The 15,587-nt window shown below is 36.6% G+C and overlaps 1 protein-coding gene across 1 annotated transcript in view; it reads left to right on the forward strand.

The window, feature by feature from the left end:
* Nucleotides 1-15,587, forward strand: part of PRIM2 (DNA primase subunit 2) — a 127,906-nt gene that overhangs the window by 94,271 nt on the left and 18,048 nt on the right. The window contains exons 11-12 of the mRNA XM_055810587.1: nucleotides 11,981-12,107; nucleotides 12,999-13,081. Of these exons, the coding sequence (XP_055666562.1) occupies nucleotides 11,981-12,107; nucleotides 12,999-13,081 (210 nt within the window). The remainder of the gene's footprint in view (nucleotides 1-11,980; nucleotides 12,108-12,998; nucleotides 13,082-15,587) is intronic.

Below are 15,587 nucleotides of genomic sequence, written 5' to 3' on the forward strand. Positions count from 1 at the left end.
TGTATGTTGCCCCACACACCACCAATAATGTATTTAAGCTCTTCAGCTATTTACCCCAAGTTCTGGGGCAGGGCCTAACTGTTTTTGAGATGCAAGTCTGTTCATCTGTATCTTTTTGTTAACTTCCAGAACAAGTTGAATGCCACAGCACGTCTCTTTCAGTTGTGTTCCTGTGCTTTTTGAACAGAAAAGTTTTGATAGAATGGTTTATTAATCTTGATATAATTGTTTGAAAGAATATTTTAAAATTACTTTAGTCAATGTTCAGGTTTTCTGTAATCGCATAAACTGGCTTTGAAAACAAACCCCAGAATCCTGTGTACTTGGTCTTCTCTTTTGATAATGTGCAAGTAATTGTTGTAATATCATATAGCTGTCATATTCCATTTGTCTGTATTCAGCCAGTAAATTTCATATTCAGTCATCCAGAAAAGCAGCATGTTGCATCAAATGTGCACTCCGCTGATATACCGCATAGCCACGATGTAAATAAAAATGTATTTTTACTTTCAGAATTGGTTTAACTTTCTGCCGCATGTCTTTGAAATCTATTGAATCTCATGAATAAAGACAGGGCAGCTCTTTTATATGTTACTTGTGCTATGCACAATTTATGTTTCAGAAATTTAATATATTGACTTAGGGAAGTTGAATTACTATGATAGACCTTAAGTATTTCAACATTATAGAGGTTACTACTTCTTGAAAGGAGGTTAGGTTCTGATCTTATATTGAAATGTACAATGCTGTTTAGCTGTGAAACTGAATTCTGCATGATGTGGTGTGCTCTGAGCTTTTCCTGTTCCCGATGTCCCTTCTTAATTAAGTCCACTCACACAAGGAGAAAAATCTGCTGTACACTGGGGAGCAGAATTTAGTGGTCTTTATGGCAAGTTTTGCTGTTTAAATTTCAGTGGTTTTTTTTCTTTCATTTTCTAATTAATCTACTTAATGGAGTTGAGTTTGGGGCATGAGGACTGGGGCAGTACCAGTGAAACTCTGAGGAATTTTTTTTGTAAACAAGAAAGGTGTTTTGTTTTTTTTTTTTTCTTAGGTGGACTACAATAGTTGGACTCTTTCTTGTATTTTGTTACCAGAGTTATTTCCCTATTTTTAGAACCTTACAGCAGGCACTAAAAAATGGGGTGCACGTTACTTTTCCTGAGACAGTTCAAAGCAGTCTGGCAATAGAGCTTCTTTATTTTTGTTTGCCTTTTCCCTGCAGTTAATCGTCTTTTAATTAATGATGGATTAACAATAGTTTTTTTTTAAAAAAGCAAAATAGTCTTGTGTATTTAAAAAGAAGCTTTTTTCTGGCATTGAATGCAGAAAGACTCATGTTGTACTTGCAGTCAAGAGTTCAAATATGTCTTGATTATGGTGCGCTCTGTGTATAACATAGACTATAAAAGGGTCTTCAACAAGCAGTTCTTATTATGACAGCAAGGACTAACATCTGGTTTTCTGCACTTCCATTTCCTTTGATCATCATCTTAAAATGTGATTTTGTCCTTTATTTTGCTGTTAATAGGGAATTTTTTTTTTCCAGCAAACTTTTTGCAGAGGGAATGCAGGTGTTCTTGAGCCAAACTGTGCTGTTCGGAGAGCTCTGATACTTGGTTTATGTTCAAAAGGGTAGGCAGACATCAAGTGTCTGTGTACAGTTTTGTGTTTTAATACCTTGGTTTTGTCATTCTTTTATGACTGCAACAAAAAAGTGAAATGTACCTATTTCAAGAGTAGACTTCAGGAATAGTTATCAATCTGAGGAAACGTTTTCATTACTCAGCCTCCTTACAGTTTTGTTTTAAAAATTATTTGATTTTTTTCTGTTTAAAATTTTTTTTTCTATCTATGCTTATATTGGGGATTTGTTGGTATGGCGAGACATTATATGATTGGAGACTTAATATCTTTCTGTTCTGACCATGATCCTTGTCCGAGAGGTTTAACCATTTCTCAGTAAAAGGCAAGTTTTTTGCCAGAGTTGTATCACATTTTGATAACTTTGTCACTTGGATTGTTTGAAGGGATATTCTTCAGCTCAAGATACTTTTGAGTGATCTCTTTGAGTGATGCTGCCGCTTCTGCAAATCTGAGGCTTAGGGTAAAATTGAATTTCTTGGACATTACTGTATCTTGTTACAGACTAGATTGGGTCAGTCACAAGATTTCTGATGAAAGAGGACTGTTTTACTGGTGGCCTGTTAGAACCTGAGGGTAACAGCAATTTACCATTCGATCTTGGTGATCAGTGAAGAAGGCCTGCCTGTGTTTTTTTAATTCACCTTGCTTCTTATATACTTTTTGTCATCTAGTGCTGGACTTGGTTTCAGATGTGATTCTGATCAGTGTGTAGATTAAGGAGTAACAATCTGTAAAGGATTCTTAATAACATTACCACACTGCAAAGGTGCTTGCAAGGGCATGCAGTAATAAATTAATGAAGTAATTCAGTAATATAATCAGTCAAAGATAGGGAGCTCGCTCAGGTAAACTCCCTATGCAATATGCATGGTTTTAAAAGGGAAGAACACTTCTGTGGTTTAAGTAGTCCAAATGGTGTGCAAAACCTTCCAGACTCTGCCTCAAAGATTGCATATTTAGGGAATGCTGCGTAGTTCAACCAGCTTGTAAAATACAAACAATTCAGTGAGCACATGAGGTCTTCCACTGTGTCAGGAGATGATTGTTCTTTGAAAACAAGACACTTCAGCTCTTGTGGTGAACTTGCTTAGATCTTTTGACTCTCTGGAAAACGTACCAAGTAGCACCAGAATATTGGATAATAAGACAGACTTCCTTGGATTAATTCCAGTATTCTGTCTTTGTCCAGAAGTCTTTGAAATTGAGACCACCCTAGCATAGGTGAATTGTAGCCCGTGCCAGCAGCAATGCTTTTCAAGAGCAGATCAATGCACTGTCCTTTGGACTCACTTCTGGTGCTGTGGTTGAACAGGTGTCTGTTGTTTTAATGCCAAGAGTCCTGTTCAAAATGAGGCAGGTCCGGCTAATTTTGATTGCCTGGAATGGCTGAGACAGTTTTTCCTCAGGACTTCTCTCATTTGTGAGTTTCTCTTCTGCTGTTCCAGCAACCTGGGAGTCATCATACCCTATTTAATTTCCAGTTTTGTAGTATGGCTGGTTGGGTAGCTTTGCTTTCTGACATGCTCTTTCTCCTTCCATATAGGAAAAATTTTCATTACTAGAATGAAGGAGCCTGCTATGCTAGAGTTATATGATAATAATTAGACATGGTAACACATTGGACTATTTTCTGTGAAGCAGAAGATCCCAAATATCTAAGGGACGAGCTGGAGCCAAGTGTGGTGGCTCTCCTCTAAATCTCTTTGAAAGTCCATTTGGCTGCTGCTGTGGCCTATAACAGTCTGGTCTGCTGAATGCCTCTGTCTTTTCATCCACAGCTTTAAGGTGATGTGACGGGCTATTGAGAATAAACCCTCCGTCAGCATGCAGTTTGAACCTCATGTCCCAGTCCTGCATTTTATTGCTGATTGGTCTTATAACCAGAGGCTGATTGCATATATTTCAGGATTCTTCACAAAGCGACAACATGTCTCCATGCTGACGTCAGTTTTCTTTCCTATTCCTTCCCTATATGTTACATTTTTATTGTACGTGCTGATCTAGGTTACAGTACAGAACATCATATGTGAGCACTCTTGTTTAGAGTACTGATAGACTTTGAATAAGCAGTAGGAATTTAGGTTTTGGACTTTGCAAGACTCTCTGGCCAGTCTTTGCCCATCTTCCCTGAAAACCTGTATAATATGTGCTGCAGTGTTATGGATGTAAGTATGGATTTCTCCCAATTCTGATACACTTACTGATTTTCTTTTTCTCCTTGTTATGTGTATTCTTTACACTGAGATCCTAAGCTGCCGTTACAATCAATAGAGATCTAGCCTAGCCTATACAGTCAATAGTGTCTAGAGAATGATTTATTTAATGAGCCTCTAGGTGCCTACGTTAGGGTAAATTTAATCGCTCCCGAGGCCCCTCTGATTGCATTGACCTCCATTGACAATAATGGGAGGTGTCTGGATTTAGATGCCTGGAGCTGAATCTTACTTCTGTAGATGTGCACAGTTAGTTACTATTCTACTTCTGTTTAACTTTGTTAGTCGTTTTTTATTCTACCACATGCCACATTTCTGTCTAGTTTGCAATCTGTTAACACAGTTAATCTCTTTCAGTGATAATGCTTTGCGCTCTCCTTTGTCTGTGTATGTTTTGGGGACTTTTATTCTGTCTGCCACTTCTGATGAAATGAGTAGCCCTGCTAATTTACTGCTTATCTTCTACTGAAAGATACACTTCCCTCAGTTAACTTCTCTGAATATTGAAATGTGAGAAACACTGATTGAAAAACATCAGCAGAACAATTTGAGAGGTGTTGGTGTGCTTATAATTGATGGAGTACCAGAAGTATGGTGTGGGTTTTTTACCTAACTGATGAAATCTCTTGGTTTAGAAATTAGTTATTGGATATTTTTTCATCTCATACTAAACTTTCTAAATGAGAGTGTTATGGAGTAAATATTTAGTAAAGGATTCAAGATTGTTCTCTGATGTTAGAATGACTTTTCTTGAGCTCCTTAAAACTGTAGAGAATGGTCTGTAGAAATCTGTTGAAAATAAAACATGTTTACAGTAATCGGATTTATTGTTTATTTATTATTTGAAGGAAAGTGCTAATGTATTTTTACAGATACTTAAGAAAAGCACATACCTCTTATGGTGTTGTCAAATATTGCCATTTTAATTTGGCCTTTGTTTTAATTTTGTTTAAAATAAGAATAGTTTCTTCTATTTAAAAACAAAGTGACAGAAGTTTGCATCACCTGTTCAGTGTTAATTATCATCTAAAATACTTATTTTCTTGCTATAATTTTCTTACACATCTTGATTATAATTCATAAACATGACTGTTTCTTTGTGTAGTTGTTTCATTTTAAATGACGAGGAATTTACACCTCTATGTTCAGTAACACTCTGAACTGCCATCAAGAAACTTGCAATATTTTCAATAAGATGGTGTATTAATTTGTTAGTGGAATTCTGATATGGGTGAAATTGTCACCCACAAACTGATTTTTGTCGTAAAATGGCAGTTCTTTTTCTCAGATTCTTCTTTTTTTGGTAGTCTTACTCCCTGAAAATTTTGCAGTAGGTTAAGTAAATATTTAGGAAGAATAATGATTCTTGGGAGGACAAAACCAGTGATATTCATAGCTACGTAGCATTTTTATCTTTTTCTAAGTTTGTATTTTTAAAAAAATATTAACAATATTAGAGAAAATGACTAGTATAGTTAGTGGAGTACTATGTGAAATGACTTGCACGTTGCAATCCCATAAAAATTAGGAGATTGGTGCAGTGTAATATGGAAAGGATTTATTTCTTTCAGATACATCTATTGTTTTATTGAAGAAAAATGCTATGTATAGGTGATATTATGCCAAGGAGCTAGGACATTATGCTAAGGGAATCAGATCATGTTCTGTAGAAACAATCTTCAGACAAAGACTGCTCTATAATTCTGTAATCACAATGACATTTCAGTTTACTAGAAGTATAAATGAGCCAAATATTACAATAATCACTTAGTGTTGGTATTTTTCTACTCTTAACGGTGAACATTAAAATGAAGTCATAATTTTACATGCTCTAAAGTGTTGTTTAAAGTAGTTTTTAAAGTATCTTTCACCTTTATGACCTCCACAAGCTGTTACACCCATGGAAACTTTATTTTAGTGTCAGTCCACAAAAGAACAGTTTGTTCAGTGCCATTTTCTTGTTCAGAGACTTCAGTTTGAAATCAGCTCCTCCATTGTTTGCTCCAATCAATCAAATCTGAATTGAAGTATCTCCTCTTTGGACCTGGAAAGTTTTGAAATGCCTCTTCTGTATCTGAATAATTTCAAATAATGTACATGAACCATTAAGAGACTAAAAAAAAAAAGTATTGATAACTTAGATACAGAAAGAAATACTGCAATGTCTTGAAGTAGCTAATACGATCTTTCATAGATGGCAAAGTATGTGTCTAAGAAAAATCACGTTGTTATAGGAGAGATGGCTTTAAGATGTGTTGTGCTGGTAACTTTATGCAGCGTCTTCAGGCAGAAGACAGCCTGCTGTGGTTTATTTTATGCGTTTCCTAGTTCAAAGTCTTGGTCCATGTAAATGTGTGGAAAAACAGTGTACGTAAATTGTATATTTAGCTAAGCTATATTAAGGCAATCTTAGACTGCTGTAAATAAAAGCCTACATTGTCACATTTTTGCATGAGTAGTCTGGGGTAGCTGAAAAACTAGTTCATCGGCCACGCAGTTTACGCTCCTGTGGGTAGTATACAAGGAGATTGTTAAACCTTTTGATTTCCTTATGGTAGATGGAGCCATCACCAAGTTGCCTTGCTTCATGTGGGTTGGAAAACCTGAAATTGGAGAGGAAGAGGGATTTTTTTGTACTTGATTTGAATCGGTCTGTAATGACCACCATGCAACTTATTAGAATTTTCTGGCTCGATTTTAGCTGATATCTCTGAGCTGTACCTTTAAGGGGAAACTGTGCTATGGGTTGAGAACTTAGGATAAATTGAAATTTTTTGTTGTTGTTGGCAGATAGAGAAGCATTTATTTGTGCTCCTAAATGACAACTGTGCTTGGGAAAAAATAACCTTAAGATGAGGTTATTTTAAGAGTGAGCTTAAAAAAAAAAAAAAAGTTGCTTGGAAAAAGATATGCCAACTAAGCAGTGTCAGCAGTAATGATTTGAGCCTAGGAAATGGATGAAAAAGTGAACCAATTATTTCAGAAGATACACAAGCGTGTGCGATAAATTTATGAGTTTGAAGCAGTTATCCATACAGGCTCAACAATTTTAGACAAGAAATTACCCAATGACTGTTTTTTTTAAAAAAAATGGTTAAACCATTACTTCTTCAAATTTTGCAGAGTTGGAACTAATCTGGTGGCCAGCCAAGAAGCTAGACAAAATTACTGCAGTCATTTTGCTTAGTTGTTAGACTTTAAATAAATAAATCTCCCAGTACTGTAAGGAATAGAAGCATAAAAACTTACATGAGTATATAAAAGTAGTTAATATGAAACATGAAAGTTTTGCAGAAGTGTGAACCTGAGCACACAGGGCTTGGATGACCTGTCAGCAAATTATTTTCCACCCTAATATGCACACTGAATATCAGAATTGGTAACAAAATTTATGGAGGACCTAGTTCTATTTCCAGATACTAATATGCAAATATGATGAGTGATAAAAGGAAGGTAACTCTCACTGGTGACATGATACTTATTCTGCGGCGGCTGGAATGCCTCGGGAATGTCACTTGTTATTGTTCTCTTTTGAAAGTGTATTCAGTTGTATGACAATTACGATTCACACATGACCTGTCTTTTCTGTTTTGTTCAATGAAAACTTTTCTTCAAAGGAGAGCATATACCTGCCAAGTGGCCCATTTGATGTACATCATAATTCCATATCCAAAGATCTTGTGGGCATTTATGTGATCAGAATTTATTGAAAGTAACATTTTTCTTAAATTCCTATCTGGAACATAGTAATCTGGTATTAGGCTATACCAGTTGCAAATTTATAGCTTATATATCTTTCTCCTTTCTTAAAAAATACCTTTTTATTATACTTATACCTTAATTTATAACTTGCATGTCTTCTCGTGAAGGCTGTCTAATACGGTATGTGTGTCTTAATGGTTATAAGGCAAATTAATCTGCATTAGTCTGATACTCATGTAGATATACCGCACAAAAGCAAAAGGTGAGTTCCTTGCTACGGTACTCTCATCTATACCCTGTGAACTGTCCCCCAGCATCCTTGATTCTGGTTTTGGCTACTGGTTCAGTGCTAAGAGCTTAGTTTCTTATAGGGAGAAGAAGTGTTAAGAAAGCCTCAGTGCTGCCTGTTCCGGGATGCCCAGGATCATCATTAGTGCGTTCAGTGTAATATACTGGACATCTTGGTTCATTACAACAAATACCGATGCATTAAAACTCAGAACTACCCACTCGTCGTCAGCAGTATACTTCAGACCAGGCGTCACGTGCATGCTACAGCCACGCCTGGAGGAAGGAGAAGTCCTCAAAAAACCTTGATATCTTCAGGGATCAAGTTAAAGTTCAGACAGTTGACTTGCAGTCTTTTACAACAAAAATTTACACTGCTGATAGTCCCAAGATTTGCACATTCCAACATCAAAGTGACAATTTTTGATAGAGATGCTGTTAAAGGGTTGTCTTTGCCTCAGCTTATTGGCTTCAGTGTGGGCCATTTCATTGCTTATGAGATCTGCCTCTTGATCCATTTCTCCCTGACCAAAGCTGTGGACCATCCACCCAGCACATAAAATAAAAATGTCTTGTAGGTTTTGGAAAGCTCGGAGAGCTAAGCAGGGGCAAAATAATGAATAGTTGAGATGTGGGCCATACAGTTAAAGAGCTGCCGCTCTCAAGTATTACCAGCAGTAGGTGATCTAGTACATGTAAATACTCAACGGTATAATGATGTTGCTTTAACATTGATGCTTTATTGTAACTTTGGCAGTAAGTTCCCATTGATACTTAGCACAGATTATGGTGGGATGTATATGCATACAGTTTTTCTATGATAATAGAATAATTTTTTGCCTTTGTATTCTTTTCTTTTGTCTTAATGGAAACTGGTACAGAGTATGAGGGGAATGTATGCACTCCTGCAGCATCATTATTATTGAGCAAGTTCATATCAAGCTTCAATAAAACCTTCAAAAATTGGTACAGGGCCATCACCAAGATTTTTCAAATCACTTAATTTGAGTTTTGACCTTTTACATTTTTTTGCCATAATGACCTTACGGTAGATTGCAGTTAAAATATACTGTAATAGTTTTACAGGTTTTTAAACTGGTTTTCTGAAGTAGTTTATAACGAAGCAATTTGTAAGCAGTTAGAATGACCCTGCAAACACCTACATGCATGATGTGTGCTGCACATAATTTTGTTCAAAGAACTGTGAAAATCCTACCACCTCAATTTGGGGCATTAGAATGGATAGGAAGGGACAGTTCCCTACCTGTGTCATCTTGTTTCTGCATATTTCAAACATGTCTAATTATACCTCGGTGGTTTTGCTGGCAAAAGGGATTGCTCTCGTGGGGGACTTTTTATGTGCACATCCTAGAGTAATAGTATTGGGAAGGAATGAGTCTGATCATTGAGTTCATCCCCCAATGTACAGAGAAGGCTGTTCCGCAGTGTGTTTTCTGAAACCAAATGCTGCAATTCATGGTTTCTTCCCACGAAGGATGACCACACAGCCTGTTGGATATTGGCACTACTAAAATCCTGTTTCCTTGATCATTGGTAAGAAACGCTGAATCACAAGGGTGAGAGAGCTCTCAGTGAAGCATGTACCTGCGCGTATGCTAACTTGCACCATGTAGCTGTGTTAGTTGCCGCCATCTGCCACTGCGAAAACTCTTTTGAGATCCCAACAGGATTACAAGAAAGCAATGAGAAAATATCCAACCTGTCCCAAAGCTACGTTGTGTTATTACGTATCTGTTGATTCTATTTACTGCAAGAGCTGCTTCTCAGCATAAAATAATGAGTTAGTAAAAGTAGTTTCTGGGGGCATTAAGGCAAGTGATGTGAAAAATACAGCTCAAGATTTTGGTATACAGGACTTTTAAAGAGGGGTGTTGATTTTCTGGCAAACTAAGCAATACATCCTGAAGCATTCAAGATTTGCTTTTCCCTTACAAAAAAATAATTTAATTTAACTGCTTGCTCAAATAGCCTTTGTCAAGTAAATGAATTATGCTTTCATTCGTCTTTTGCAAAGAAGGAGGAAAGTTTCCAGAGCTGCTGGGTGGTAGAATAGGTAGCTATAGGAGCACAGACTCCATCTTCAATTTAATAGGTTCATTCAATGGTTGGGAATTAAAACACCCACATCTTTGTATTTGGTGTTTGCTGTATTTCAGTAGATACCCCGTTTACAGCTCCTGCAGGAGCAGCAGCAGAACTCGGCCAGCAGCTGCTGCTTGCCCTGCTAAGGGGAGGGTGCCTGTTGCCCCAGCCCTTTGCGGGTATGTGCACGCACCTAGAGCAGATCCTCATACAGTCTTAACCTTCTTTCTAAGGAAGAGTTGGTAAGCCCAAGTCTGTTGCTAGCAAAAATAGCGGCCATTTACTATTCAACCAAGCAGCTCTTTCCTCTCCTGAGCAAAAAGGTTGACTAGATAGGAATATTCTGATGTGCTGGATCCTGCCTGTGGCTATGCTGGAAAACAATGTTACGTCTTCTCACTCTCTCTTTTCTTCCCCCCTTTTCCTTTTCCTTTTTAATCTTTTCAAATAAAGCCACTTTGTCAAATGCTCAGGAAGGATTAATTAGGCGATGTTTGTTCAGAGCTTTGGATGTCTTAAAGCTTATTTGGAACGAGTGCTGAGTATTACTCTTGATACATTGACTTGATTATCACCAGCATCTTGATAGAGGAGTTTCTTTTTTACCCTTTGAATCAAGTGCAGTTTAGGATTTTATTAAAGGTTGTGTATATTTTTATATATATTATATGTATTACATATTTGCATATCACGATACGGATTTTGCATTATTTATATTTAAAAAAAAACATTAAAGTGTTTTATATGAAGAAAAATACACTTCATTTTTCTCTTACCTTGATCTGCTAAAACAAGTTGTATTTCATAGCTATATGAATATTTTGAATTACTATGTGGAAGTCCACAGGCCAAACAGGGAACTACTTTTATCTGTAGAAATGAGAGTATCCTTGAAGTAGCAGTGTTACCAGTTATATGCTTGAATGTTTTTTCTCCATATATTACATTGTCTTACATTAGGAAAATACCAGAGTAAAAAAATTACTCTAAAGTGGTTTTGAGAAGAAAACATAAATTTTTATGGGAATTGTTTTTGTTCAGACACAGAACTTTACATAAGGTTAATGCTCAAATTTTGAACTGAGCAAGAGCACAGTTGTTCTTTTATGTATTGTTATAGCTTCTTTGGGGTGAAGAGAGACTGAAGATGTGTAATTCTAAATATGATGCCTCATTGTTTTACCCTATTTGGGTTTTTTAACACTATAAGTATGGTATTTGAACAAGTGTTGGTGTCTTACTAGTAGCTTATGCAACTCAATGGGATACGTATAATAAATTATCTGATTCTACTACAGATTTTATGTCACCTATTGTCATGTATAAAGTAACATGAACTCATGTCATTGAATGTTCTCCATGGGACTTAACTAAAATGATAGATTGATAGCGCTGTACTCAAGCTGCCAAGACAAATGTTTATTTACATCTATATTGCTTTAGGATATTTCATTTTATTGGAGGAGTTGTTAGTCTATCAGTAGATGAAAGAAATTTGCTAAAACCTTCGTCTTTTGTACAAGTGAAGTATACTCCATTTTAGAATTTAATGAATTGAACTTCAGTGCTGAAATAAAGTATAGGTGAAGCATTATGCTTTGGGAGAAGAAGAGTGTGAATCTGACTAAAGAAACCTATATTTCTGTTCTTTGTCCTGATAAAGCAATCAATTTATGGGCATTTATGAAAGATTTTAAATTACTCTGTTTCCTCCATTTACTAACATCACAGGGTTGAAAATTTGATCTTTAAGTCATCTTATCTGTAAAGCAATCGCCACATCAGCTGAAAAGGCCTTAAATCCATACAGTTAAACACTTTTCCTGTGATGCATCTGTAAAACATATACATGTGCATATACAAGTCTGTGTAATATAAAGATCAAAGCTAGCAGCAAGCAACTCTGTTTTTATTTTTCTCAGTTTTAATGTTTGGAAGATTTATTTTGTTACCCAATATTTCTATTTGTAGAGCAGATAGAATCACTGGCACAATATATTAGAACTTTTTCTTTTGTTTTTATTTAGTTTGACAAAGGTTATGCTTACAGCATTCGCCACAGTTATGGGAAAGAAGGAAAGAGAACTGATTATACTCCGTACAGCTGCATGAAGATTATCATGTCCAATCCACCAAGTCAAGGGGATTATCATGGTGAGTTCCTTGGAGGGGGGTGTGTGGGGTGTGGAAGTTTTACAACAGTGGTAGTCCTTGGCTAGAGAAGTTACTCCCTCCCATAGTCTCTTAAATTATGTATTTAATTTCAAGGCCATAGTAGTCTTGCACTGTTGTCTTTAGATTACACTTGATAGCTTCTGGTTTTATATACATTGTGTCATGTAGTGCTAGGGGACTTTAAATGTACAGATGCTTTAAAAAGTGACCAATTATAAAGGTGTTTTGAGGTATGAATTCAATTGTACAGAAATTCTGAAGATTGCTAGGGTACTTTAAAACATTCTACCTCTGTGTGACTAAACATGAAAAACCTGCAGTGGCTTCACCATTGATATTCTATTACTTAGTTGTTTGTTCGATGTGTCTCAAAACTGATCTTGGGACACCCCACCCACCCCCCCCCCCCCCCACCCCCCCTTATTTAAGGTGGTGGAACTTTCTAAGGTATTTATAAAGTAATATTTTTGCTAAGGACTGTGCTTTTAAAGACCAGTTGGTGCTTATTACTTGTCTTTTCATTTTTTCCCCGCAGCTATTAACTGTACTAGTGCAGTGGTTGTTAGTAAGGAACTAAGTAAAACTCTTTTCCTGTCAGTGAATGAGAACTGTGGTTCGTTTATGTTAGGATATTTTCTGTAACTCATGAGCCCATTGTGCCTCAACCATGCAATGGAGTAATTATTTAAAAAATACCCTGCAAAACCTCAAAATTAAAAAAGTAAGCAATTGTACACGTGGGCAATTAACTTTCATATTAATAAGCTGTTAGATAATTAGGAAGAGCTTAGCTAGTCTCTTGAGTGCCTTACTGCTCTAACTCCTGGGTAAACAGCCTTGTTTGTGAGCTTGCTTGTTTTTTACTGCCAGGGTGCCCATTCCGCCACTGTGTTCCTGAGCTGTTGAGGCAGAAGCTGCAGTCATACAAGGTTCCTCCCAGTGGAATAACTCAGGTAAGGCATATTTTGTTTGGTGCTTTCATTAATAAGGCACTGCTTTTCAGTTTTACTTTCTCTTTGTGTAGGAATGCTGTATGTGATTTGTCAGTGTGTATTGTGAAGTATCTCTCCTAATAAAAGGTTTAAGCCAGAATATTGACTTAACTGGCTCCAGTGCTCCCACTGATATGTTGATTATTTTCATTACCTTTTATTGTTTAGTATCATGAGTCAGTTTATTGCTATAGTCGATGCAATACAGAATTTTGTTTTACTTCATTTTACTGCACTGTGATAAAACAAATGTTTGAATCTGGTAGTGTTTTAGAAAATCTATTTTTGTTTTTGCAGTGACTTGTTGAAGACTCCACTGTGTAGTCAGTAGACATAAGTGATTATTTTCTGTAATAAACTTCTAAACCCGTACATTTTTAAATAATCCATTGTGCTAACTTCCCCTAAACAAAAGCACATCAAATACCTAGTGAAATTAAGCAGAGATTTTTTTAGTAGCTTTTTAAAAGGTAACACTAAATTCAAAACCTATCTTATATAGCAAGGACAAGGCAGGAATTGGAAATTTTTGAGAGGTATACGGAAGGAATGTGGCTGGCATTGCTTGATGTAGCAAGAGGTTAAGACTATAAAAGGGTGACATTGTTTTCATTGGAGGAAGTTGTAGTGGTTAGAGTTAAGCTGAGACAGTTCAGCAAAGAGTCGTGAAAACTACTTTAGGTCTGTAGGAAAAACCTGCTTGAAGTTGTCATCGTTAGTTTGTGTGGAATGTCACCGTTGCTTGTCAGGCATCAACAGAATGTTGAACTAGATAGAAAAGAACGTGAAAGTTCCACTTAAACTAGTCTCCCTTGGAAAGAACAAGTAGAATTAAAAAAAATAAAAGAGAATAGTTTTAGAGTGTTTGTTGTTCATTCATGATGATTCTTGACAAATTCTTGAAATACCCAGACTTTTTCCTAGGAATGTTGTTTCTTTTGTTTTTTCTTCTTTTCTCCTGGTTGATAGGAATAAGCATTTGGCTCTCTTCCATGTATCTGATAGACACTAGAGATACTTTCCTTTGACTTTTTTCCTTTCTATATGCATCAAAAATTGATGCTACTCTAGGATTTTTATCCTGCTAATCATTGGAAAGATTGGTGAGTATTTACTGTTTTAGCTGCCTTGCTATGTGTGGGTAGGATTTAGTAGAGGTTACTCCTTCAGTGAATTTGCACAGTAGGGCAGTATCTTTATATTTAACATAGTTCCTTACTTGATGTGAATTGAGTTTTGTTTTTTGTATCTGTGTTTGTGTGTTTGGGGTTTTTTTCCCCTTGTAAAGTAGGATTGCAATGCACTAGGAATCTTAAATTTTCTTATCAAAAGTGATTAAGAAAAACAGTCTCCATCACTGTCATCTTTGCCCAGATGTGGATGCCATCCTGTTCACAGATTTTGTGGTGTCAGTTTAAGTACAGTTGGGGTACAGGGCTTTGCAGTGGCTGTTCCTAGTGTTAAACCAAACTAAATCCAAAACAAAACACCTTCTACCTGAATAATAGTAATATTATTATTAATAATAATGATAATAATGATAATAACGATAATAATAGCGGTAGTACTAATAGTAACTAAACCCAAAACAAATGAACCTCCACTCAAAAGCTGCTGCTGCTAATAAATAAATAATAATACAAATAAAAAAGAAGTTGGCTATGGCTGGGTTTTCAGAAACTGGTATTTTGCATCAGACAGTCTTTGAAATATTCAGTAGGATAAGAGGAAGAGACATCTGTCTCCAAGATATCGTACAGACCTTACTGCTTGTTGCTGTTTTTCATGGTCCAATAACATTTGCATGACTAATAACAGTTCAGGATCCTTCAGTCCAGACTGTGGCTTTTTAGAGTCTTCTCTGATGCTGGTGGTAGTTGCTGAGTATCAGAGATGTTGTTTTTCCTTCAGCTTAGTGAACGGTTATCAGTGGTGGGGGGTTTGACAGTCTCTCGAAGCCTCTGATGTTGTTGCTTTGCACAACTCTGGGCCTCAAGACTGACATTCGGTTCTCTCTGCCTGGTTTCTGGTAGAGATGAATGCCTTGTTCTAGACTGAGGGGACAATTAAGTGGCCATGTGCACAGGACAGCAAACAAAAGGAGCAGGCATTTTACATCAGTTTTCCAGGATTCTGAGGTGCCTGCAATGAGTGGAAGTCTCACACACACTTAATGAAAGACGAAATAGTTGAATCATCAACAAATGTGTGTCATGGTGTCATGGGTGAGACGGGGAATGACAGCTTGTAGTGGATCTGGATACTGGTTTGGTTTTGGTTTTGTTTCTTTTTTTGTTTGTATGTTAGTTGTAAGAATCAAGGAGAATAGAACTATACCTCTGCTTGATTGTCTCGTACAGTCCCTCATTTGCTCTCTGCTCTGGTGGTGTGTTTGCTGAGGTCTCAACTTTCCTTCCCGGCAAGGGAATCACTACCAGTCTGGGAAATTGGGGCAGAAAGTCATGCC

This window comes from Falco peregrinus, chromosome 7 (genome assembly GCF_023634155.1).
Source record: "Falco peregrinus isolate bFalPer1 chromosome 7, bFalPer1.pri, whole genome shotgun sequence".
Lineage (NCBI taxonomy): Eukaryota > Metazoa > Chordata > Aves > Falconiformes > Falconidae > Falco > Falco peregrinus.